The 26,773-nt window shown below is 40.0% G+C and overlaps 1 protein-coding gene, 1 long non-coding RNA gene and 2 gene segments (V, D, J or C); 3 read left to right on the top strand and 1 right to left on the bottom strand.

Annotated features, from left to right (window-relative positions):
* The first annotated feature begins 14,853 nt into the window (after positions 1–14,853).
* On the top strand, positions 14,854–15,336 carry LOC120435562. The segment is given in 2 exon segments: positions 14,854–14,906; positions 15,014–15,336. Coding segments are annotated over 2 exon segments (375 nt in total).
* Positions 15,337–17,165: 1,829 nt separating this feature from the next.
* On the bottom strand, positions 17,166–18,773 carry LOC120435721 (coiled-coil domain-containing protein 106-like). The gene is made up of 4 exons (XM_039605729.1): positions 18,739–18,773; positions 18,006–18,152; positions 17,686–17,892; positions 17,166–17,590 (listed from the first exon to the last, which is right to left on the bottom strand). Exons 1-4 carry the CDS (start codon positions 18,758–18,760, stop codon positions 17,274–17,276), a joined length of 693 nt encoding a protein of 230 aa, XP_039461663.1. The 5' UTR covers positions 18,761–18,773; the 3' UTR covers positions 17,166–17,273.
* A 212-nt stretch (positions 18,774–18,985) lies between these two features.
* Positions 18,986–19,803, top strand: LOC120435733. Its single transcript, XR_005609872.1, has 3 exons — positions 18,986–19,151; positions 19,564–19,677; positions 19,755–19,803. It is a non-coding gene; the product is annotated as an uncharacterized LOC120435733 (long non-coding RNA).
* A 3,550-nt stretch (positions 19,804–23,353) lies between these two features.
* LOC120435727 lies at positions 23,354–23,957 on the top strand. The segment is given in 2 exon segments: positions 23,354–23,463; positions 23,650–23,957. Coding segments are annotated over 2 exon segments (360 nt in total).
* Positions 23,958–26,773: the final 2,816 nt, after the last annotated feature.

Here is a 26,773-nt window from a genome sequence, read left to right as displayed (position 1 = left end):
GGCAGAAGAAGAGGGGAGCACCAACACCTTGGAGGAGGTCAGACAGGCTCAGAAGGAAGCATCCCCAGAGGAAAAGGGGTGTGGCAGGCTAGGGGAGCCTGGCAGGAGGAAGGCCTGTGGAGGAGCCGGACGGGCGTCCAGTTTTGACGACTAAAATGGCAAAGCAGAAGGTAGGTGAAGCTCATGGGCTGGGCCACGTGGGTATAAAACAGATGGAGAAAAACTTGTGTCGATGGTGGCACCGGAATTAAGGAACATGGTACAGGAGAAGGCCAGAACATGTCTAATCTGTGGAGCACACAATCCCAAACCAGCAGTGAGACCAGAGCCGGGTAAGTTTTTGATCCCTGAGAGACCAGGAGAGGAGATTGTTATTGATTTCACTGACATGATTGAGACAGGTCCCGGTGGTGTGAGGTATTTGTTGGTGTGTGTTGATGCCTTGACCGGCTGGCCCGAGGCTTGGCCAACCCGGAAGGAAGACGCAAAGAGTGTAATAAAGTGTTTGATTAACCATTACATTCCGCGACACGGGTTTCCCCGAAGGATTAGATCAGATAATGGCACACACTTTAAAAACCAGGATCTGCAAGAAGTAGAGAGAATGTTGGGAGTGCAGCATAAATTTGGGACAGTGTATCATCCCCAGTCTCAGGGAAAAGTAGAAAGAATGAATCTGAACTTAAAAAATAAGATGGCTAAAATATGCGCACAAACAGGGTTAAGTTGGGTAGCTGCACTCCCCATTGCTTTGATGACCATACGATGTTCTGTGAATCAGTCAACAGGCTTTACCCGTCACGAGCTGCTGACCGGGAGACAGTTTCCAGCCCCTTGGACAGCGGTCTCGGCGAGCAGCCCCAGAAAAGGAACAGGTCTCATGCTGAATATTTTAACGAGTTGAAAGCCCTTGTGTCCAGTTTCACAAAACAGGTGACGTGTGAGAACCCCAGAGAGAAAGGAGAGGTCCCGGACGCCAAGGCGGTGTGGCTAAAGGTCATCAAACGCAAGTGGAAGGAACCCAGGTGGACAGGTCCATACGAGGTGACAGGGCGGACGGCTACAGCGGTCCAGCTGAAAGGGAAAGGCGACACCTGGTTCCATTGGACGCAGTGTGCGGCAGCAGACGAGAGCCTAGTGGACGAGGACCCGGCGCCACCGGACACGGGGAGCAACAAATCTAAGAGGCAAAATAAATCCTCTCCCCCGTGCAACGGGCCGATCGATCGGTAGTCTACCCGAAGGCGAAGCAAGAAGAACCGCAGAGGAGGAGGTCGCCGCGCCTACAGAAAGGAGCAACCACAAACTGAGTGGCCGGAAAAAGCTGAGAAAGAGAAAAAGCAAGCAGCAAAGAGACACAAAAAACCACGCTTTGTATTCTTTTATTTTTAATCATTAAATACACGTTGAAAAATGCCACGCCATGAATTAGACCCTCAGGAGGAGAGGGCACAAATTAAAATATTACTTGTTATTGTGAGTTTGATGTCTGTGATGATATTAATTATGGCCGTATGTTTGCTCGTTTATACTTTGCAGAAAAACCCAAGCGAACTGTCCGGACCGGAGGCCAGCCCACTCCAGCACCACAAGAGGGATCGTTCACGAAACGGGGCCAAGGGTGAGAACACAGCGTGAAATCTCGGGTATAAAGGATGGGTGTCTCAGCAGATATAAGGGGCTAGAGTTGGACTACGTTAAAGGGTCCACAAGTGCGTATATGTTTGACTTATGTGAAGTGATAGATTGCGAAGGGGTAAATAGCAGCTGGAGGGGATATGATGTGTGGATTTGTAGTCACCCTGCCATATGCACACGGGGAGGGAGCCCTCACTCCAGTCGGGGAAGTCACGCTGTCCTGGGGTCTTATACTGCAGGGCAGTGGTGTATTCCTGGTTGGGGAAATGTGGTAGGATGGACCGGAGTGGGGTGGCAGCCGCAAGTGCCTGAAGGGTTAAAAGGGATAGCAATACAGAGGATTTTTCCACTTCTCAGAACCCCATTACTCTTTCCTGGGTCCTTGGAATGCTCTCCCTAGGTCAGAAAGTCCGGGAGGTGTGTTTTACCTGGTAATCGGGATAGATATGGTGGGAACAGATCCGACAGGGGTAATTAGGATAAATCTTGTCAACCCAAAACCCAAGCCAGTAGAAAACGTGTCGTCTACCGCAGCACCAGAGGAACGGGAACCAAAAAGCCAGGCGAGTCCTCACGGTAGATTATCTGAGGTTAAAACCAAAGGATTTGATAGAACGCGCCACCGGGTTCAGTGACAGTAACCTGTGGCTGGACTGGATGGCATTAAATGCCGAGGAACAGCAAGTGTCAAATTGTGTGGCTTGTGCGTCGGCTAGACCACGTTTGTTCACAGAACCAGCACCACTACATCCAGAGGATCAGTGGGGCTATGACTGTATGCTGCAACTGACCAGAGGAGTGGTGAGCACTGGAAACTGCACGGTGTTGTCCAGTTTATTTCCCCCAACCGATAAACATACAAAGGCGGGACCATTTATGCCGAAAAAGATAATTATACGTGTTTTAAGTTCTCCACAGATCACGTGAAATATGAGGTGGGAGAAATTGACCCAAGTTGGTGTTCGGTTACCAAAACAGGGAGAACCACAAACAATGTAAGTCATGCAAACACTTTGATTGGGACCTGGGCTAGAAGTGGGCTTTATTATTATTGCGGACATAAAACTCTTTTGGCTCGTGTTCCTCTGGGAAGCGTGGGGACGTGCGCAATGGTGAGGCTAGGTGCGCCACTTATGTTAATAGGAAACCGGGTGAAGGCATTCCCAAAGCACGACACACGCACACTGACAGCTAGGCGCAAGAGACACGTTCTGGGAAAAAGAGGGGCTGAGGGAACACATGCTTATGATCCTAGGATGGACTCGCCGACCTGGATAGACTCAATAGGGGTGCCCCGGGAGTTCCAAATGAGTATAAGCTATGGATCAAATAGCCGCCGGGTTTGAAAATATTCCAATAATCGCTGCTCTCTTTCCTGTGACCCCTAACAAGAATGTGGATAGAATTAATTATGTTCACTATAATCTGCTGAGACTCTCTAACCTTACTCGAGATGGGATGGAAGGGCTAGTGGAGCAAGTGGGTCCGACCTCGTTGATGGGGGTGCAGAATAGAATGGCTTTAGACATGCTGTTAGCAGAACGAGGCGGTGTATGTGCGATGTTCGGTGATCAGTGCTGTACTTTTATTCCTAATAACACGGCTCCAGACGGGTCAGTCACTCGAGCACTAGAGGGGTTGAAAACGCTCTCTAAGACCATGCACGAACATTCGGGAATTGAGAATCCGCTGGAGGGCTGGATGACCTCGGTCTTCGGACAGTGGAAAGGGTTTGTACTTCCCATTATGCTTTCATTAGCTGTGTTGGTGGGTATTTTGGTGACTTGTGGCTGTTGTCTCATTCCTTGTGCCCGAGCTCTGTTAGAAAAGGTGATCACGAAGGCAGTGGATTCGGGAGCAGAAGCCCACATACCCATGATGCCTTTGATGGACATGGGAGTCGCTGTGTGGGACGAGGAGTGAAGCACCTGAAAGTATGGTGACCTCTGGTCAGTCAGAGGTCAAAAGGGGGAGTGAGAGGTCTGGAAAATGCTTTTGCCATGATGTAATCTGTAATTTCCACAAAGCATGCTGATCAGTGTAATTTTCAATGATTGAACTGTAGTAGAGACGAGCAAACATATTGGTACATCTGAGAAGAGAGAACTTTTGTTATGAAAATGATTTTAATCTTTACACATGATTGCATTTGAGCTTATTAAAGAGCTGTGGCTCCTGGTCAAGTGAAGGTCAGAAACTCTTGGCAGGCGTTAAGGATCAGCCAATACACGGTGAGGAGGACAGGAGCTCTGAAAGGAATGGCAACACACCTGCTTACAGACGCCTGGAGTGATTTTTATCTTTTATTACTTATATTCTTTAAAGTTAAGAGTTAAGTTTTTATCATTTATACCTTATATCTGTTGAGTAAGTTTCCTTAATGGTTCGAGTGTGACATTTACCCTAGAAATCACACAGAGTTTAGCTGTGTATGTGCACAGGCCTATGTCTGGCTAAGACGAGCAGTGTGAGGCAAAGGTGCAAACGGGGTCATGACACATACATAGCCTACACAGCAGGCGCCCACACATACACACACTCACACACACACATACACACCATAACAGATCTATTTTGGTAGGGCAGAAGTGGAGATGTATTTTTTGCTGCAAATGCAGAATTGTGCTGAAGTACTCAGAGGAAGTGCAACTGATGTCGAGACAAGAGACGTAATGTTCTTTAAACCATGTTAAAGTTCACGGAACATTTTGTGGTTTAGGTGACGTAAGCTGTACCTTGTCTATTTTTGCAAAAGAGGGGGGCTTTGTTATTGTACCCATATAAAACCTTTGTTTAATCATCGTGAGTTCAGTTCGATTGCTGACTTTGCCCAGCTTCGGACTCCACGCGTGTAATCAATAAATCTTTGCTTTGACCACATCTTCCGGACCAGAGTTGTTATTTGCTTGTGAGCCCTCCGTACTCCTTTTCTCCAACTTTTGAACCTTAACATTGTCCACATCTCCTCAGACCTGACATGGGCTGCCCACATTCAGGTGCAGACCAAAAAGGCTAGGCAGCGCCTGTATCACCTACGACAACTCAGGAAGTTCAGGGTCTCTCCAAAGATCCTCAGGATTTTCTATACAGGCGCTGTGGAGAGCATCCTCACACAGAACATGACATCGTGGTTTGGGAACAGCTGTGTGAAGGACCAAAAAGCTCTCCAGAGAGTGATCCATACAGCAGAACGCTGCTGCAGGATTGCTCTCCCCCCACTTCAGGACACCTACACCAGGAGATGCCGGACTAGAGCAGCGCAGATACTGAAGGACCCGTCCCATCCCGGCAACAAACTGTTCCAACTTCTGCAATCTGGTAGAAGGTTCCGCATCATCCTGGCAAGGTCAGAGAGACTCAAGAGGAGCTTCTATCCCCAAGCCATCCGGGTCCTAAACACACACACACCCGCCCTCTCACATCATCTATAATTGACTGAGACAGGACTCTCTTCCAGACACTCTAAACCCAGGCACAATGTGCATTTCAAATTCCTTTAATTTTAAATATGTTTATATTGTCTATTCTGTAAAATAGTCAGATTGCCTATTCTTATTAATGTACAGAATTCACCTGCTTGCTGCTACTACTGCACATTCACCCAATGTGTATACATACATAATGTTCTTCCTCTACCCCCCCACCCCCCCTTTTTTGCACATGACGAGGAGCATGTCAGGATACATTTCACTGTGTGTTATACTTGTATAACTATGCATGTGACAAATAAAGAACCTTGAACCTTGAACCTTGAAGTAACTAAGTTAGATTACTAGTTACTTTATTAGTTACTTTCAGAAGCTGCCAATAACACTCCCCACTGCCTCAACATAAAAACATCAACCAGTTTTGCCAATACTCACTTTATTGGAAGTGTATTTTAACAGTAATGTCAACAATATATCTCCTGACATTTGAAGTTGAACTTAAAACTTTTTTCCTGACAGAAATACTTGTTTGTATGAAAATAAAGACAGTCTTGTTACTTCACTTAACATAAATACTTTTTATAAAAAAAAAAAATAAGTCAACTTTATTTCACATAAATGCTTATTTTTTAAAATAAAAAAACGAAAGTCTTTGACTTCATTTCACATAAATGCTTTTTATAAAAAGCATTAAGATACTAAGATACTTTTATACCACACATGTAAGCACTATTGTCCGCTTTTGTAACTTTGGACTAATCTTATGAAAAAAAGACTGCAGGTCCAACTTAAATTGCCTTACTTCCTTGCAAGTAATTGATTTAAGTTAATCAACTTGACAACTTTAATAAGTTTATTAAGTGACTTTGATAAACTTAATTTAATTACTTGTAAATAGTTATTTAAATTGGATTCCCCATTCTCTTTTTTTCAGTATATGTTGTCATCGCATGTTATGGGGGAAACAGTAGAGTGGAGCGATTAAACCAGTGGTTGTACCTCATTGACAGAAGCTTCTCAAACCTTTTGTCAGAAAGTCGATTTCTTTTAGGCGTGAGCACCAAACCTCCTAGACTAAAAAGTCGCTCCACAGGAGCACTTGATGGGGTTGGAGTGTTATACTTTAAAAAAAAATGTCTTTATGCTTGAAAACTTATGCAGAATCTGAAGGACGTAGCCTGACATCAGGTAGTCCATGACTTCTTTTTCTGCAGAATAGGTCTCCTCCTCTGGCTCTGCCTCAAAAGTGAAAAAGTCCATCTCACCTTGGCTGCTAGATGTAGTAGCACTGGGCACACTGGCAGGGTTTTTTGCAACAGGAGCAGTGGTGCAACACTCTGCTGTCAGAAGCTGTTTTACTCGCTCCCTCCTTCCTGCATCTCTCAGCCATCAGAGTTTGAATTTTGGAGAACTGGCAGCTGCGAGAAGGGCATCTTTGTCGTCCAGCACACTGGCGAAATGAGTCTGAAAAGCCTAAAAAACATAATCGATATTTTTATGCCTACAATTTATTATGTTATTCAATTACTTGCAAACCATGCCTAATATGAGAACAATATTATGGATTTTATTTTGTTTTAGGTTACTTATAAACATTTTAATTGTTTTAATCTTATTTTGCAATGATAATTAATATTCTGTTCCATGTTTGTGAATTGTATGAAGCAAAAAAATTGACTAATTTTAAGATGGAGCGTACCTGTACAATGGCATCTGGAAGGCCTGCAGTCATCCTGGAGAGGTCATCTTTCACAGCCTGGGTCTTCTGCATCAGAACTTCAAGTGTTGGTAGTAAAGTTCCACAAGGACAGTCGCCTTGTAAATTGTCCAGTGCTGCAGTCAGAGGTTTCATGGCCATGCACTACTCATGCAGGAACTGGTATTCTTGATCTTTGAAGCACTTCAGTCATAGCTTTGTGCACAGAGTATTCAGCTCACCCATGGGGATTTCTGCAATTCTCTTTACAGCATCAAAAAAGGAATTCCACCTTGTGGATGTTGGTATTAGGAGCTTTCTTTGGCTGATTTCTTCCACTGTTTCTGATGCAAAGTGTAGATCTACTTAATTTGGTCCAAAGAGCTGTGCATTTCGCTGTGCTGCTCCTATACACAGCCCTGCTCTCTGCATTGGTTGTTAAATGTTTCTCCACATCACGTGTGCAAATTATGTTGATGGTGTGCGAAGCACACCTGCGGTGTGGGGGAAGAGACAGCTGACCATCACTTTCATTCTCAGCCAAGAGGATTTCTGACAGATCAGAAAAAGTGACATCATCGTCTTTTGGGGTGGACTCTTCCTCCTCCGTCTCATCATCGGACTCCGTGACAGGATGATAAACTTGAAACGCCTTAACAAAGTTGGATCCATTATCAGTAACTGTTGCAACTACTTTGTTGAGTAATCCATAAGAGGAGTGAATGTTTTCGATTTCTGTACCAATGACATCATACGTGTGTCTACCACGAATTCGCCTACATGCTAATGCAACCTTGTTGCACTCTAATGTGGTTCTACTGATCCAGTGGAGCGTTACTCCCGTATAGCTTCTATTGTTAGCAGTCCAAATATCCGCGGTAGTTGAAACAAAGTCAATCTCATTCAGTGCGGCCTTCAAATTTCTCTCCATTTCTGTAAACTCCGTCTCCAAGTAAGAAGTAAAAGCCGTTCGGTGAGGCAGCTCGGCATTAACAGAATTAGGGATCTTTTTTATTATGGCACAAAACGAGGGCGATTCAACAGTGTTTATAGGTGGCATTTCTTCCACAATATACTGCGCGACCAACTTCTTCAATTCTTCATCACTTACTGGTTTTGCACCAAAGTCCAACTTTTGTTGTTTGGGTGGTGTAGGACCTTCTGCGGAAGTCACGGCCCTCTGCTTCGGACCACTTGGTGGGACTCTCTCTGTGAGTTTGACTGTGCCGTGCTGCAACTCCAAATGTTTCTTTAAGTTTGACGTAGTGTTTTTGAAGGTAGATAACACTTTTTCGCCAACAAAGAGTGTACAACGAACCTTAATATTGAAATCTTTAGTTGACAGAAACTCAAAATAGTGACCATATTTCCAGCTAAAGAACGAATATCTCTCTCCCTCCATTGTTTTTTTTACGTCGCTGGCTGCTTGTGAGCGGGAAACATGACCTGTCGCTTATGTGACGTTTCACGACACGTATGTGTCATCCGCCGAGACGAAAAGAAGAAACCAAATCTTTTTGCTTAAAAAAATAGTAACGCACAGTGGTTTGGACAAGTAACTTTAATCTGACTACTGTTATGGAAATAGTAACGCGTTGGATTGGTCGTTACTGAAAAAGTGGTCATATTCAGAGTAATGCGTTACTAAGCAACGCGTTACCGGCATCACTGTTTGACACATAGTTGAGCTTAGCTAGCCATTTGAACTAGTTTATTATTACATGCAAATAACAGATTCTGACCCTAGTCATTACTCACGTCTTCCAAATCAATACTTTTCTGCAGTGTCCTTATACAGATCAAAGCTTGTCCAATTCCACTCAATGGGCTGCGGAGATATCGCACTGTATATCCAGTGTCTGGGCTTGGGATTGTACACAGGTTACGGCTTCGTGTTGTACCCGAGATTCTCAGCAGTTCAAACCCTCCTGTGTCTTCCAGCTGAGGGAAGGTATCCTCAATCTTCGCCATGACCACTTCTGGGTCATCATCCCTTCCTGTAAAACACATTACTTACTGTACATTACTACAAAAACGGTACATACAAGAGTAAAAACGTAGTTAAACTAAATCTTGAAATATTAACAAATGACATGCAGCATCACTTTGGAATGAAATCCGTTTCTCTCCAAGTCCAGCTGCTGTTAGGTCAAATTTGACTGCTTTAGCTGGCACTGTGTCTGACACATCATCATTTAAACAGAAGAAGGTGTGTGTGTAAATGGAGCGGCATGCTTTCTTGGAAGATTGCGGGGTCAGAAAAGAAAGTGGCGCTAAGGAAGGCCTTGCTCTTTAAGGGGCAAAAAGTCTTGTGACTTCAGCTTTAAAAAGGGAAAAGCAATATTTTAAAAAATTCTAAAAGCTTAGATTAATTGCTGTTAAATTTGCAAGCATTATACCCGCTTACAAAATCACTACATTGAACTAAAATTCCTTTCTTTTCGTTCACATAGATTACTATATTAGCAGAGAAGATAAGACACTTTAAAACAGTCATGATTAACTACCTACAACAATGTAAATAGTGATACAGACATTAACCCAGAAGACGATTATTTTCTCTCACCTAATATATTAAACTCTTTGCTATGATAAAAACAGTATTAAAAAAAATATGTGACTGAACTGATTAAAAAGCTTATTTTTGACAGACAGACAGACTAACTGAGCAGTGATAACATATCGTTACTTACCCTGAACAGCGTTTCGTGGAGTGGAGCTAATTGTGACAGCGTTAGTATTTGCTAATGTTAACACTGTGTGGTTGTGATGACAACTTGGACCAGGGACCGCTTCATCTCCAGTACACTGCTGCAATACTCAGACTGAGGTGAAGACGTACAATCTAAGCGTTTAGCAACTTCGCTGAGTAACTCAGAAACGGACTTGTTTCCTGCAGCCATGTCCTTCACAACCATTGATACACCTGTAACGTTATTCGCGCCCAGTGTTTTACATTTGTCGGTGCCTTAACTTTATTTCGAGCTGCATACTGCCGCCGTCTGCGTAGGAGACGCACTGCACCATTAGACCTAAATCGACACTTCATGTGCTATTACATATGTCTGAGTAAAGGAGCAACCAATCACACAACTGGCTCCACCCTGTCTTTCTTGATTGACAGAGAAAGTCATTCTGCTGAAAAGTTGCATTATGAAATAAATAGGCCATCGGGAAAAACGGGATTTTGAAATAAAGACTGACTTTGAAAAACTGACATTTTGAAATAAAAACGGCTGGAAATAAATAAAATGCCTCAGCAATAATCTCTGTTATTTGGAAAAATAATGACCATGAAATAATATTTCACAATAATAAGTAAATTTATATAGCAGAATGCAATATATTTCACAATAATGAGCTTTTTTTTTTCAAAAATGTGTTCCATTATTTCATTATATCATTCTCACATTACATATCCGTGTCTTATTTATTCACATAGGACATGATGAAATATATAACTATTTATTTATTTAATTTTGAACACTTTGGAGTTCCATCCTGGAAGAGATCACTCAGCTCAAGACTGAACTGTTTAATGACATTAGTGATCACTGGGAACAAATCGTGTTATCTCAATATTAAAAGAAAGATCATATGTACATCTTTATTAGGACAGGGATTTACGTCAGTGTGTGGGACTGTAGCCTCAGGCTTATGTTGTACTCTTTGTAGTAACGGCCCTGACACTGACCATCCTGTCTGATTGGCCAACAAGTCAAACAACCCAGTGTGTCACAGTTTCTGTGTGTCTGACTTCATCTTTGCACTGAAACAGACAATAACAGACATCTTTGTATTTGTTATACAGTCTCTCAGCTGGACTAAATAATAAAAATCAACATATCTTCATGATAAACATTTACCCAAACCAATCTAAAATATTACTGCAAATGTAAAAACTGTCATGATTGAAGAAAAAACAATACTATGGTAATAAAAGGAGACATGCATTGGGCTATATATTAAACCTCTTGTACATATTTATGTCATTATTATACTTTTAAACTACCAAAGCATAAGAAATCACTGTCATGGCTGTGTGCAGGCAGGCAGGGAGGAAGGAACCAAAATGCAGGACTAGCTCATGCAAAGTTGAACTCAAAATAAACAATTTTATTACGGTTTACAGACTGAACAGAAGGCTAACTAATCTGAGGGGAAAGTAAACTAACAGGCAGGCAAAACAGGCAACAGAACACACAGCGAAATCAGAGGCTGAGGAGACATTAACGATGCAACAGAGAACAAAGGAAACACAGGGCTTATATACACAGGGGAGTAATCAGGCAATGGAAAACAGGAGGGAGACACAGCTGGGAGAGATAGGGCTAACGAGACAGGAGGAGCGAAGTTAGACACACTGACATAAAACATAACCCTTCAAAATAAAACAGGAAGCAATACACAAAGACGCAGACTAAGAAAACACAGACTTTACACAGGCAGAACTAAACCTAAACCAGAATAAGCTGGAACATACTTATTAATATTCATCATCGTCACAGCCAGACAAGAAATCAAGAAAATAACCAAAAATACAAAATCCAACCAAAACATGAGAAACTCAAAATGCTGGGTTGAACCGACCCAGGACCGTGACAGTCACACACTCTCTGAACAGCAGTGATGGGAATAACAGCATTACAAGTAACGGCGTTACTTTTTCAGTAACAAGTAATCTAACTAATTACTATTTCTATCGTTACAACGCCGTTACCGTTACTGACAAGAAAATGCAGTGCGGTCGCGTTACTATTTTTCAGCAAACAGACGGTTGAAGCTGTCCTCAGCTTACCGCACCTTATATCAGTTGCATGGAAGTAGCTGTAAGTAATCTGGACACTACAGCTTTAACCAGCTGCGCGCGCTCCCGCGGACAGCAATCACTTTCTAGCAGACGATCACTTAAGCTAAGGGGGCAAAACAATCGCATGAGTGCTGCTGTTTGACTGAGGAAGAATAAAGTAGTCGTGGTAAGCCAATCACATGACCACTTCAAGAGGACAAAGCAACAAGGTGATATATACCAGTTTATAAATTGTGTTGATAGGCCACGTAAAACCAGAATCATGATAAACAATATATGCGCGGCGTTTTTTCCTCAATACTTTCGTCACGTTTACTGTCTAAAGACAGCGCTAGCAAGCACTCTCTGCTTATGACCAAAAAAAACAAAACAAAACAAAAAAAACAGCCCTTTGATGTTGGTGGAAAAATGCACCATGTCGACCAATCAGAAAATGATATGGCAACATGACATTTGGTTGTTTAGGAAGAGGAGGAAGTTTTAGGAGTGACAGAGAGAGAGAGAGAGAGAGAGAGAGTTTTGAGATGTGACGTTTAGCGTGTTTGGAGTGTGTAGTTAATGTGTTGTCTTGTGTAGTTAGTGTGTAGTGTTGTGGATAGTTTTGTGTTGTGTGTCAGAACAATGAGGCGACTGCTGTCTCCAGGTAGAAACAGGAGGAGTGATACACCTGCTGCTGTCAGACCTGCAGGTATCAGGCTGTGATGTTCTCCTTTATAATGGACAGAACTTTTTGGAGTGGCACAAATAATTTGTGCAGCATCTTATTGAATGCAGAACAGCTGATTGTTGGGTAAATAGTTTGAAATTGTTATTTAAAAAAGGGGTAATAACTTTGTTGTTTGCAAAACTTGTGCATAGGATTTTAAAATTGACAATTTATATTTGCATTTAAAGTTATGAAACATGATTAATTAAACATCTTTGTGGTTGTTACAGTAAAAATATAACTTTTTCTACTCTGATTTTATGTTTTTTGTCTGATTTTAGATCAATTGTGTTAATACAGTATGTCAAAATGAGAACTTGACTGTAAATTCAGACACGTGAGGTTGTGCTGAAAAGATACCAAACAAGGCAAAGTAAATAGTTTTTATCAATCAATCAATCAATCAATCAATCAATCAATCAATCAATCAAGGCTTTATTCGCCACATGCAGGTTGCCCTGCAGTGAAATGGGGGACCCCCCCCCCCGACCTTACACACACAACACAGACATCACATGGGGATACAGGTCGAAGATCGGTAGCGTTACAGAAAAACACTGAAATGTACACTACAATGGGAAAGTACAAGAGGAAAAAAAGAGACCTCTACTCATGCTGGGCTCCTATGGGAGGACAGCATGAGAACAGGAAACAAAAAAAAACTCCTCTGCACAAAAAGCACATAAATGTCCACAGCACAACATTATGGAACACGTGACAAGCCACATGGTTGGGTGGGGGGTGAGGAGTAATCCAAAGCAAACACAGCAGCCATCCTGCCCAGCGCTACCATTCCAGCGCGGGCTCAGACCCTCCGTGTTCTCCAGGAGGGAAGAAGCGTCGAAGGCGTTTGGAGAGGGAGGGGGGATGAGTGAGTGCGTATCAGTGTATGTGTGTATGTATGTGCGTGTCCATAGTTCTGCTGAGACAGTGTCCTTCGCCCTGCCAGGCTAAGTAAACAGCCTGCCAGCCAACCCAGGTGGCCTTGCATGGAATGGGAAGAACAGTCTAAACACAGACGTTATCAGGGAGATTTTGTTCAGCTCCAGCCTTGAGCCCACAGCTGGCGCCGAAGGGATAGCCGCATTATGATGGTGGTTTTTCTTTTACGCGAACAACTCATGAGAATTTCAAAGCTGTTCTTAACACTCCGACACTGGTCTCTCAATCTCCCGTTGGAGAGCCGCGAGCTTCTTCATGATGTTATCAAACTTGCGCTCCGTGGTCTTGTCATTCTTGTGCTCAGAGAGCCGATTCTGAGAACTCACGACTGCGGTGAGCTGCTCCAAGATGTGATCCAACTTTCGCTCAGAGGTGTTATTCTGAGTGAACTTCTCCATGATGTAATCCAATGTACGCTCAGAGGTCTTATTCTGAGTATTCACGGCAGCTGTAAGCTTCTCCAAGATCTTATCCGTGTTGCACTCAATGAGCCCATTCTGAGAAGTCGCGCCTCGTCCCATCGTTTCAATCCCAGCGGGCAGCCTTGGGGGGGTTTGAACAGCCGGTTCTGCTTTCTTAATTCTTCGATAAGCCAGGGCCAGGCCAGCTCCGATCAGCAAGAACCCTGTTATCATGGTTCCGAATAGGTAGATATCTTCAGCGTCCTCGATCGACAGTCCCGCCAGGCACACGATCCTCCAAAACTTATGATTTTCTTCAGCAGACGGAGTTTCACAAACTTGAATTCAAAATAAATATTCTGGTGTGTCTTAAAATAGTTTCTTTAAGATGTTTCACCTCTCATCCGAGAAGCTTCTTCAGTTCTAAAAGACACACAATTAAAATCATCTTTGTTAGAAATGTGTCTAAAATGTTTTCTCTGCTTTTAGAGTTTCACCTTTTTCACTGGTAGAAATCAATCTTATGTTCTTTATCAAGATGCCATGAAATATTTATTTAATCAGGAATCACTGAGAGGGAAACAGTATGTTATGTTGAAGACAGCTGTCCTTTATATTACTGCTACATTAAGGAAGAGCATCCTGCTGTACAAATGAACCTGAGGAAGGATCTAGAGATGTGCAGAATGGAAGTGCTGTCAGAGAGCTGACCGATGGAATCAGAATCTTTTTATAGAACGAATGTTTACTGTCTGAAAACAGTAAAAGAAAACAAAAATAAGAGAGACAGATCTATATGCTATTATGTTCCCCACATTTTTATCTGACCAACAATATCAAGATCAAGAGTTGTTAGAGGAAATGAGAAAATACTTGGCCGTGAAGTTTGTATCTCAGCTGTGTACATCATAATTACCTCCACCTAATATAATACAAACTAATATACAGATGAAGATACTGATCAGCAATTTGGCATGAACTGCTTATTTGTATTTCTCACGCACATAATCATAAACATGAAATACAGATAAAGACAACATCATAAAAACAAACAAACAAGAAAAGTCAATGACTGTGTGAGTCAGTCAGATGATTTCCATAGAGCCACTTTGCATCAGCAGCACCATGCTCCAGTGCTCTGGGAGAGTTTATAGTCCTGAGAGTTGAACACTGGATGACTGACAGCTGTCCTTCATCACAACAGAAGCCACAGAAATCCTCCTCATCAAAAACATGACTTTGGTCTGCGTCCTCATCTGGACTCTCCTCTGCTGCTGCTTCACAGGTAAAGTCCAGAGAATCAAACTCCTCTCCTCTATCAACATCTGTCCCTCTGAAATGAAGCCCACAAAGCCATGAAGCTGCTTTATGTTTTTGTCTCTGTATCCTCAGAGTCCAGAGGACAGATCACAGTGACTCAGCCTGGAGCAGTGAGCTCTGCTGTGGGAGGAACTGTGAGCATCAACTGCAAAACGAGTCACAGGGTAGATGATGGAGAAGATCAATTCTGGTACCAGCACAGAGATGGAGAACGTCCTAAACTGCTCACTAGCTATGGAAATCGCAAAGTCTCAGGGATTCCAGACCGTTTCAGAAGCAGTGGATCAAACTCTGACTTCACTCTGACCATCAGTGGAGTCCAGGCTGAAGATGCAGCAGTTTATTACTGTCAGGGTGAATTCAATGTTAACAGTCAGTGGATGTTCACACAGTGAAAAACAGTCGTACAAAAACCTCCCTCAGTCAGACTGAACAGAAACTGAACTGACTGCTGCAGCTGGAAGATACTGCAGAGACTGATACAGTTCACTGAGGACACACACACACACACACACACACACATAAATTGTATTTTTTTATGAACTCTTTAAATTTTGTCAGGAAACAATTTATGCTTCGTGAAGTATGTAGAATAATGTTTTGTCCTCACTAAGTGTTGTCCTCGTGAACGTAGACTCAGCTATACAGACAGCTAACCAGTGATGGGAATAACGGCGTTACAAGTAACGGCGTTACTTTTTTCAGTAACGAGTAATCTAACTAATTACTATTCCTATCGTTACAACGCCTTTACGTTACTAACAAGAAAACGTGGTCCGTTACTATTTTTCAAGCTGTGTTCAGCTTACCGCATCTTATATCAGTTACGCTACAGCTTTAAGCAGGTGCGCGTGCTCCCGCGGAGGGCAATCACGGTCACTGTCTAGCACAACGCCTGGAGCTAAGGGGGCAAAACAATCGCATGAGTGCTGCTGTTTGACTGAGGAAGAATAAAGTAGTCGTGGTGAGTCAATCACACGACCACTTAAAGACAAAGCAACAAGGTGATATATACCAGTTTTTAAATTGTGTCGATAGGCCACGTAAAACCAGAGTCATGATAAACAATATATACGCGGTGTTTTTTCCTCAATAGTTTCGTCACGTTAGCGCTAGCAAGCACTCTCTGCTTATGAGCAAAAAAAACCAAAACGGGAAGTTTTAGGAGTGACGGCGAGAGAGAGAAAGAGAGAGAGAGACAGCAGAAAGAGAGAGAGAGCAGAAAAAGAGAGAAAGCGATGGTAACACTTTATAATAAGTGCACACTATTAAGCATTAGTTAATCATCTGTTAAGCATTAGTTAATGGTTACTTAATTCTCGCTACAGCATCTACAAAGTATTTCTCATAATCAGTTAATAGTTTACAAGCACTGACTTAAACACTTTATTCATGATTAATAAGCTAATGTACAACACTTTTTATTAATTATGTTTTCATGTTCTAAAACTCATTGATTAATCATTTATAAACACTACTCTGCATCAGTTACAAACCACTCATTTCAGGATGTTCAGTGGTATACAAAATCATTGGTAAAAGGTAAGTAGATGGTTAACATACCCTACATAATACTATAAACTCTACATGTACTACACATAGTAGTTTCATACTAGATGTTTTATAAACACTGAATATCACGGTTACATCAGTCAGCTGCTATATCTTAACAGATGTCTTACAATACATTTATAACTGTCACTTAAAGGCTGCCAAAGCTTTAATGCACTATCGACCAACTTCTTTTTCGATAGATTATCTATAAATACTCATAAATACCTTAATAAACTTATTTAGGAAGTTACAAACCATTTACTACTTGTTAGTGAAGTATCTTGAGTGAGCCCATCTAAAGTGGGGACCATATATACCTTACTACCTATTTATACATGTGAAAGTCTTTAAAATACATTGTAACAAAAAATAAATGACAACACACAGGGTAGATCCAGAACTCACTGTATTTTTAAGATGCCAATCACAAAAACATGAGAACAATGCTTACAGATTGGACACACAAATATTGATACAAAAATAAAAACAGTGTCATAAACTATCAGCCAATATTTGAGGTAATACAGAACATGGCTGGATGCAAACTATATGACCTGTAGCTCTTTACATTAAGTGTATCACATGTGTGATCATTAAAATAAAACTACAGAATGTATAAAAGTAAAATAATAATAAAAACATACAAACCAAAAATCAAAAGTGTCATCTTTTTAAACAAACAATTGACCAATCAACCAGAATACATAACTTGTATTTTTTTAAGCTGTTAACAATGGTGGACTCTCACCACATTTCACCATGTAAAAAAAACAAAGATCTAATCTTTCTTTGTTTTAAGAGGAAGCAACTTCCCTGAAGACTTATACGCTTTGAATTTTTCCTCTGTTTCTGGATCTGCACTGATTGCTGCAGCACACTGTGTAGCAAACAATGAAAGTTTCTGTCCCTGCTTGTTTTTTTCTAATTCCTTATACCTCTCAGGTGCAACAATGAATAGCTCAGCAATTGGAGCAGTTGCCACAATCGTGTTCCGGTCCACTCCCAGACGTTTAAAGGCAGCAGACATGGTGCCTCCTCTTTTGAACAGCCTCAAAATCTTGTTATACCGGGTGACCACTTGCTTAGGATTCTGGACTGCAATTGAGAGAACATAATCATTAATGTAATGTAATAGTGTAGTAACGTAACACACCGCATGCAAAATCAAACTGTTGAGTTAATCACTTAACCTCTTGTTCTTTGTTTTTGGTCATGTTTCTTTGACTTCTTGTGCTTTTTTGCTTTGCCCTTCTTCTTCTTCTTCCTGTCTTCATCTGATGAAGTTATGCTCATGGAGGAGTTAGAACTCTCATCAAAAGACCCATCAGAGGACGGTGAAGATATGCTCAATACCTCACTGGAATCCTGGACAGAACTTGTGGGTTCCTTTGAGAGAGCTAGTAAAACAGTTAAAAAGACAACACAAAATTACTCAACAGAATGCTTGCGTAAGTGCTCAAGCAGAGCAAGTATGTGACAAGCTATGTAATGTTTTTAAGAGTGGACTTACATGCTGCTAATTGCTCCTTTAGATAGTCTCTTTCTTTGGTGAGCTCATCAATCTTATCCTTTTGCCACTCTAGCCTCATCTTACAGATCTCCAACTCTTGTGATTTTCTTCTGTCTGCCAGCTGTGCAGGTGGGGCAACAGTCACACCTAGAGAAAATTAAAAACAAAATGAGACTTGGCTATAAATAAAATTAATAAAACAAATACAATAATAATAATAATAATAATAATGATGATGTACACTTTGTAGAATTTAAATAACAGTAAAAGCATTACAGTGATTGATAAATAGCCTACACTGGCAATATTACAAAATATAATGAGTTATGTATTTAGAAACTGGCCAATTTGACTATAATTATATATTAACGTATTTCAAACATAGTGCATTAGATTGTACAATGTAGAGCATTTATTGTGAATTTATATTGCATAGAAATGTAGCAAAATAGCTGGAGAAGGCCTGACAAACTAAATTAGAGAAAGCACACTTTTAAGTTACAGCCCAGAGTAACACCAAAGGCGATAATCCTCATTTAATTCTTGAGCCACAAGAAACAACTAATAAAATAAATTGAACTGTGTTTTTGCCGATTTCTAAATTTGAAATGTAGCTAAAAGCTAAGCTAAGCTAATCGCCTAATAGCAGCTAACGAAAAGCTACCTGCTAATAGACGGTGGGTGTTTACAATGAAATACGGTAATACAATGAGGTAAAAAAAAAAATACTCACCACTGGTAACACGAACATCCATCTTGTCCACGTTATTATTCCCCTTTTGCCCGGGTTCGCATGCCGGTAGATCGCTCGAGGCTTGTCGTGTTCACAGAGGAAGCCATTACTCCAACTTGATTATGACCTACAGGTGAGAGGTCACAGCATCGCGGTCTCCTATTGGTCATGTAGGAAGCAGGAAGCAGCAAAAGCGCGGCTTCCTCTGTTGGCTTAACAACAAACTGGCTAAAAATGGGAAATCTCACACGACTGAAAAAACTAATTAACGAGGAGATTTCGAAAAGAGGCCCACTGAAGCTTATAAAATATCTTCAGAGGAAAAAGCTACTTAAAAGAAAAATAAAATGCAAAGTCTGCCAGCAGAAAATGGAACTGAAGAAAAGGGTGAACAACGGAGACCAATATGCTTGGTAAGATATCTATATTAATTTTCATATTATGTTTTTAGACTCAACCTCATACAAGTGACACACTTACTGTAAAATTTATTAGTATCATTTGTTTTCACACCAAAATTCTCCTTAAAACGGAGCTAACAGTGGTTTCATTTAAAAGCGCGTGGTCTGGCAAATTAAAGCAAAGCAAGTGAAGTCAGTTAGATTATCACCTTAAAGACTTGTCATCAACATTACAACTACACAGAGTCCCTTTTATCACATTTTTCTTATTTGATAAAAAGACACAATGGTAAATTGAAGGCTACAATTAAACAAAACAAAGAATGACAAAATTTGTCTGCAAGTGCACATTAAGTTTAGTTTAAATAAATACTTATTGCATATAATTAAACATACATATTTCATGTTACTATTTTGAAAATAGGATCTGTCGTGGAGCAGCACATGGTGGACACGTCAAACAAACCTCCGTCAGACACAAGTCACTTTTCAGCCGTTCTAAAGTCTCACTTCAACGCTGGATGCAATTTATCTACAGGTGAGCTTAAACACTATAGAAAAAATAACGAAATAGGTTTAAATTACTCTTTGTAAGGATGGTTTTTTTCTCTCAAGATTTTCTCAGGGTCTGCGATTACGTCAAATCGACATGATAGATGACACCATTGCAGGCAGCACAACAACATTAGTAAAATGTCCAAAAAATAAGGAGGGTATGTGTGGCTGCAGTTCAAAGATTGAGACGTCGTACAGGTCAGCAGATTGGTGGCCGAAGGGAGTTTGTTGTGATTGATGAGAGTCACTTTCGTCACAAACGAAAGGTAAGTTTTTGTGACTGTAATTTAATATTACATCTATGTATTTATCAACCTTTCATAGTATCATTTAGTCATTTTTTTTTTCATTTTTTTGTTACTGCATCAGTATGGGAGAGGAAGAATGGCTGGGGGATGGAAAAGAAGAAAGTGGGTCTTTGGAATGCTGGGCATAAAACGTCGAGGGAAAACGAGGCCTATCTTGCGACTTGTGGAGAAAAGATCTCGAAGACATCTTGTTCCTGTGATTACCCTTCATGTCCGGATTGGTTCCTCAGTGATAAGTGATGAATGGCGGGCCTATCGTGTACTCCCAAATTTAGGGTATGAACACCATACTGTTAACCACAGCAGGTGGTATGTTGACCCTCGTACAGGTGCCCATACCCAACATCTGGAGAGAGCCTGGAGGTCTTACAAGGAGCAAATCTGGAGACTCAGGGGTAACAGAAATGATAGACTACTGTCAGAACACCTTACAGTTATTGAGTGGAACGAGTGGCTTGCAAAAAAGCACAAAAATGGTACATTGGGGAGACTGATCTATGACATTTCCAAAAAATACAGATAATTCTAAAAGTTAATGTTGCTACTGCTTTTTTTTTTCTTTTTGAAAATGTTATTTGAAAACTTTATGTAAAGAGCTACAGGTCATATAGTTTGCATCCAGCCATGTTCTGTATTACCTCAAATATTGGCTGATAGTTTATGATACTTTTTATTTTTGTATCAAAATTTGTGTGTCCAATCTGTAAGCATTGTTCTCATGTTTTTGTGATTGGCATCTTAAAAATACAGTGAGTTCTGGATCTACCCTGTGTGTTGTCATTTATTTTTTGTTACAATGTATTTTAAAGACTTTCACATGTATAAATAGGTAGTAAGGTATATATGGTCCCCACTTTAGATGGGCTCACTCAAGATACTTCACTAACAAGTAGTAAATGGTTTGTAACTTCCTAAATAAGTTTATTAAGGTATTTATGAGTATTTATAGATAATCTATCGAAAAAGAAGTTGGTCGATAGTGCATTAAAGCTTTGGCAGCCTTTAAGTGACAGTTATAAATGTATTGTAAGACATCTGTTAAGATATAGCAGCTGACTGATGTAACCCTGATATTCAGTGTTTATAAAACATCTAGTATGAAACTACTATGTGTAGTACATGTAGAGTTTATAGTATTATGTAGGGTATGTTAACCATCTACTTACCTTTTACCAATGATTTTGTATACCACTGAACATCCTGAAATGAGTGGTTTGTAACTGATGCAGAGTAGTGTTTATAAATGATTAATCAATGAGTTTTAGAACATGAAAACATAATTAATAAAAAGTGTTGTACATTAGCTTATTAATCATGAATAAAGTGTTTAAGTCAGTGCTTGTAAACTATTAACTGATTATGAGAAATACTTTGTAGATGCTGTAGAGAGAATTAAGTAACCATTAACTAATGCTTAACAGATGATTAACTAATGCTTAATAGTGTGCACTTATTATAAAGTGTTACCGAAGCGATTTTTGAGATGTGAGATTTGTGACGTTTAGCGTGTTTGTAGTGTGTAGTTAATGTGTTGTCTTGTGTAGTTAGTGTGTAGTGTTGTGGATAGTTTTGTGTTGTGTGTCAGAACAATGAGGCGACTGCTGTCTCCAGGTAGAAACAGAGGTGATACACTTGCTGCTGTCAGACCTGTAGGTATCAGGCTGTGATGTTCTCCTTTATAGTGGACAGAAATTATATTTTGGAGTGGCACAAATAATTTGTGTAGCATCTTATTGAAGAACAGCTGATTGTTCTGTAAATAGTTTGAAATGGTTATTTTAAAAAGGGGTAAACGGTAAATGGATGCAAATAACTTTGTTGTTTGCAAAACTTGTGCAGAGGATTTTAAAATTGACAATTATTATTTGCATTTAAAGTTATGAAATATGATTCATTAAAGATGTTTGTGGTTGTTACAGTAAAAAAAATATAACTTTTTCTACTCTGATTTTATGGTTTTTGTCTGATTTTGGATCAATTGTGTTAATACAGTATGTCAAAATGAAAACATGACTGTAAATTCAGACACGTGAGGTTGTACTGAAAACAATGACACCAAACAAGGCAAAGTAAATAGTTTTTAAAGGTAAAATGTGGAGGGAAAATCAAAAGTAGTAAAAAATGGCCAATTATACCCTGGACCCCAGAGGGTTAAACTTTTTTTTAAAGTAACGCAATAATTACTTTTCAAGTAATTAATTACTTTTACAATATTGTAACTCAGTTACTAACTCAGTTACTTTTTTGAAGAAGTAACTAGTAACTATAATTGAATTACTTTTTCAAAGTAACTTGCCCAACACTGCAGCTAACCACTCTCTTAATCAAAATCCAAGGAACAGGCCGATGTGTTGAGTTGGATGATTTAATAAGGAAAAAGTGTGAAACTGTTGACAAAACCAGAAATAAACCATTAAAGATGTTGCAGCAATACACAATATAACAAACACACCAGTAAGTCACATATTCAAAAATATGAGCACAATATTTATCTGCTTAGTGAGTGCCCGAATAAAACATCAAATGAAATCACGCTCATGATCAAAATGTTAAAGAACCACATGGCATATGAGCTAGCTTAACCTTACTAGCTTAGGTTACACATGCATTGAAATTACATTCAAACTACAAACTATATCACACCTTCACAACAAATAATAATGCACACAAGTTGTCTCAGTGATAACAAACAATATTACTTACAGATGATGCCGTTTATCAACTTGTGAAGGCATGGATGTCAACAGATTAAATGAGCTGAAACTGCCTCTGGCTAGATCTTGCAGAGTAAAAATATACAAAAACAACCACTAGAGGGCAAACTGCAGGACAGAAAATGCCTAATGCCAAAATAAGTAATTTACATTCTTCATTAATAAACTATGATAGAGCACACATACAACTTAGACTCACTTGAAGAACACACAAATAAAAAGACATCACTTTAAATATCTGACTAAAAGTCACCGTTATCTTTTGAAGTCTCAATGTAAAATCAACGAGCTTTGGTCATAGCAAAAAAGTGTAAACGGACACATAAAAGGTAAAAATGTAGCACAATAGTCACTGCTCTTGCTTTTCGTCATTTCACACCAGTTCCTACTGTACCAGCTTAAGTGCTACTGTACTATCCTATAACAATGACACAATATTTTATAATAACTACACAGTTTTAATCATCATCCCTTTTTAAAATCAGACTTGTTTCTCTCCTCTCGATATCATAAATTATTTAATTATTCACTGCTCACTAAGAGTAAATCAGCCTTTTATGTTGAGGACAGCTGCAGCTGACTGACTCTGTGTGTTTGCATATGTGTCCTGCCTCTCTGCTCACAGCTGTTTAAGAGGCCAGTGTTGATCAGTGGCTGTCCAGGCCTTTCAGAGCCACTCACACACCAGCAGCACAATGATGATGTCACTGACTCTACTGCTGGCCACCCTGGGGCTCCTTGTTCAGGGTGAGACTCTCTGTGAAGACTTTGCTTCAGCATGCAGCCAGGTTCACCACAATGATGTTCTGCTATGATGGAGAAACTCTGAAACAAGCAGCACTGACCTTCTTCCATCTGTTCTCCATGTTAGAGAAATGATCGTCAAATGTTTGGATGTTGGTCATCTTTTTTTGCTTGTTTTCATGTTTTCAGGTTCATCAGGAGAACAAGTCCTGACTCAGTCTCCTGGATCTCAGTCTGTTGTTCCAGGACAGACTGTCTCTGTCAGATGTAAAGCCAGTTCAAGTGTTGGCAGCTGCCTCCACTGGTATCTTCAAAAGGACGGAGAATCTCCCAAACTCTTAATTTATTCTGCTACCAGCCGTCAGTCTGGAGTTTCTGATCGTTTCAGTGGAAGTGGATCTGGGACTGACTTCACTCTGACTATCAGCAGAGTTCAGGCTGAAGATGCAGGAGTTTATTACTGTCAGCAGTGTAACAGCTTCCCGTTCACACAGTGATACAACGCTGTACAAAAACCTCTCACAGCAAGAGAGGAACTTTGTCTGTCCTTTTGGGAGGAACTACATCCTGTTTATTAAAAGCTTTATTAAAAGAACAGCAGCAGCCTTGTGGCATCTCATCTCATCCTCTCATTCTTTGAGCCATAAATTTAGGGACTGGAACAGGATCAACAGATCTTTACATTTTAAAGTGGTCACAAATCTTAATTCAAAGAGCATATTTGATACATTTTTATTTATTTAAAATGTTGAACTTTCAGCTCTACAACAAGAAATGGACAAAAGTACTGATCTAGCCCTCGTGCCCCCTCCAGCATGTTTTATACTTTTTTTTTATTTGGTGATCATTTTGGCTGTGTTATAGCTTGTGACATGGATTTTTGCTGGAAATTTTCTTTTTGGTAGAATTTTTGAAATCTGGTGTCTTTTTACTTTTACATGTCATCCGTACTCTCTTGATGCATTTTGCACCCTGTCGACACCTTCGTGGACAAAAATGTTCAAGCACAGAATCTGGCATTAACCTCCTAAGACCCGAACTCCTCCATGACATTCATTTTTAATTTCTCTTTCATATTTGGGCATATTGGGACCTGATGAATGTAAAAACAAAGAATACCCAATTTTTTTATTATTTTTTTTTTTACCAAATTTTTGTTTCTGAGAAAAATGAGAGCCACATATGAGGATATTGGTCTAAAATTTCGATAGCACAGTGGCAGTATAGCATCCTTGTAAGTGGATATCAGGCCCTTGTAGAGCAAAATTTAGTATTTTGGTCTAAACAACCCAAAATGTGATGTCCACATATGTGGATGCCAGGTCCTAGGAGGTTAAATCCTCATACAGCAATATTTTTTCAGCTTTTTTTGTTTTTCATAAATCGCTTAACCAACTTGAGCCCTTTTCAAATTGATGAAACATTACATTATTTTCAGGGTTTTAACCCTTGAAATATAAGTATTTACTGTGGTTTCAGTGGAAGTGAATGAGCTGTTGAGAGGGAGTATCCGGCACTACACAAAAAATAATCATGCAATCAAATCAGTTTTGTTGCTCAACTTTGACATGTCCAAGACACTAATAATCATCAATGTCTCTTCCCCATCCTATTTATTATATGGAAAATATTTAGTTTTTGTGAGTTTTTTAGATAAAGATTAATAATTCAACTGTTTAAAGTGGCATTTAAAGGATTAAAACTGTGAAAATAATTTAATTTGGAAAATAGCTCAAGTTGATTAAGTTATTTTTGAAAAACAAGGACAAAAAACATTGCCATAGGAGGACTTTATGGCAAATTTTGTGCATGTAGATTTTTGTATATGAAGGTGTCAAACGGGTGCAAAAATTTGATGAGGGCAGAAAGGTTAAATAAAAAGAGACATTCAGAAAAAGAATTTCCACTTAAATAAGTCTAATTGGATACTGAAATGAGCACCTTTGTTTCTGTCAATATCATGAAGTGGTTGATTCATCGACAAACAGCATCACTGTTGAAGTCAGATCATTTCCATAGAGAGGCACTTTGCATCAGCAGCACCATGCTCCAGTGCTCTGGGAGAGTTTATAGTCCTGAGAGTTGAACACTGGATGACTGACAGCTGTCCTTCATCACAACAGAAGCCACAGAAATCCTCCTCATCAAAAACATGACTTTGATCTGCGTCCTCATCTGGACTCTCCTCTGCTGCTGCTTCACAGGTAAAGTCCAGAGAATCAAACTCCTCTCCTCTATCAACATCTGTCCCTCTGAAATGAAGCCCACAAAACCATGAAGCTGCTTTATGTTTTTGTCTCTGTATCCTCAGAGTCCAGAGGACAGATCACAGTGACTCAGCTTGGAGCAGTGAGCTCTGCTGTGGGAGGATCTGTGAGCATCAAGTGTAGGACCAGTCAGAATGTTTATAACAACAACTATTTAGCCTGGTACCAACAGAAAGATGGAGGAGTTACTAAACTGCTCATTTATCGTGCTAGCAATCGACAATCAGGGATTCCAGCTCGTTTTACAGGCAGTGGATCAAACTCTGACTTCACTCTGACCATCAGTGGAGTCCAGGCTGAAGATGCAGCAGTTTATTACTGTCAGAGTTATCACAGCTCAAATGTGTTCACACAGTGAAAAACAGTCGTACAAAAACCTCCCTCAGTCAGACTGAACAGAAACTGAACTGACAGCTGCAGCTGGAAGATACTGTTCAGTTTTCAGTTTCAGTTTTCAGTTTTATTTGTCATATACAAGTTAGCACAAGGTCAACATTGCAATGAAATGTGTTTGACGAGCAGCAGTCACTCAGCAGCATGATACAGTAGGAGAAAATATAATAAAATATAATATAATATAATTAAATAAAATAAAAAATAGAAAAATAGTAAAGAGCAAAATATTAGAGAGACATGGTAAAAGAGAAAAGATGACTAAATATATATGTATCTATAAATATAAATGTACACTAGTGATTAAATAAGAAAATCTTGAAAAGAAATATGACGGGAGGGCAGATGGGATATTGCACAGGAATGAGCAGCAGAAAATTACAGTATTGCACTTTTTAAATATAAATTACAATAACAATAAAGTGAAGTGACCAGTGCAGATTAAACAGAGTACTTGTGAAGCTGCAGGGTAGCTTCTGAGTGCTGTGTTGTGTGTGTTTAAGTTTTGTGGTTGAGGTGTCGTATGGCTTGGTGGTAAAAACTGTTTTTAAGTCTTGTAGTCCGAGCAGACAGACTCCTGTAACGTCTGCCAGATGGTAACAAGGAGAAGAGCTGATGTGCTGGGTGGCTGTGGTCCTTGATGGGCGGGCGAT

The sequence above is a fragment of the Oreochromis aureus genome, linkage group 22 (genome assembly GCF_013358895.1).
Source record: "Oreochromis aureus strain Israel breed Guangdong linkage group 22, ZZ_aureus, whole genome shotgun sequence".
Classification (NCBI taxonomy): domain Eukaryota; kingdom Metazoa; phylum Chordata; class Actinopteri; order Cichliformes; family Cichlidae; genus Oreochromis; species Oreochromis aureus.
This window is presented reverse-complemented; position numbering and strand designations above follow the sequence as displayed.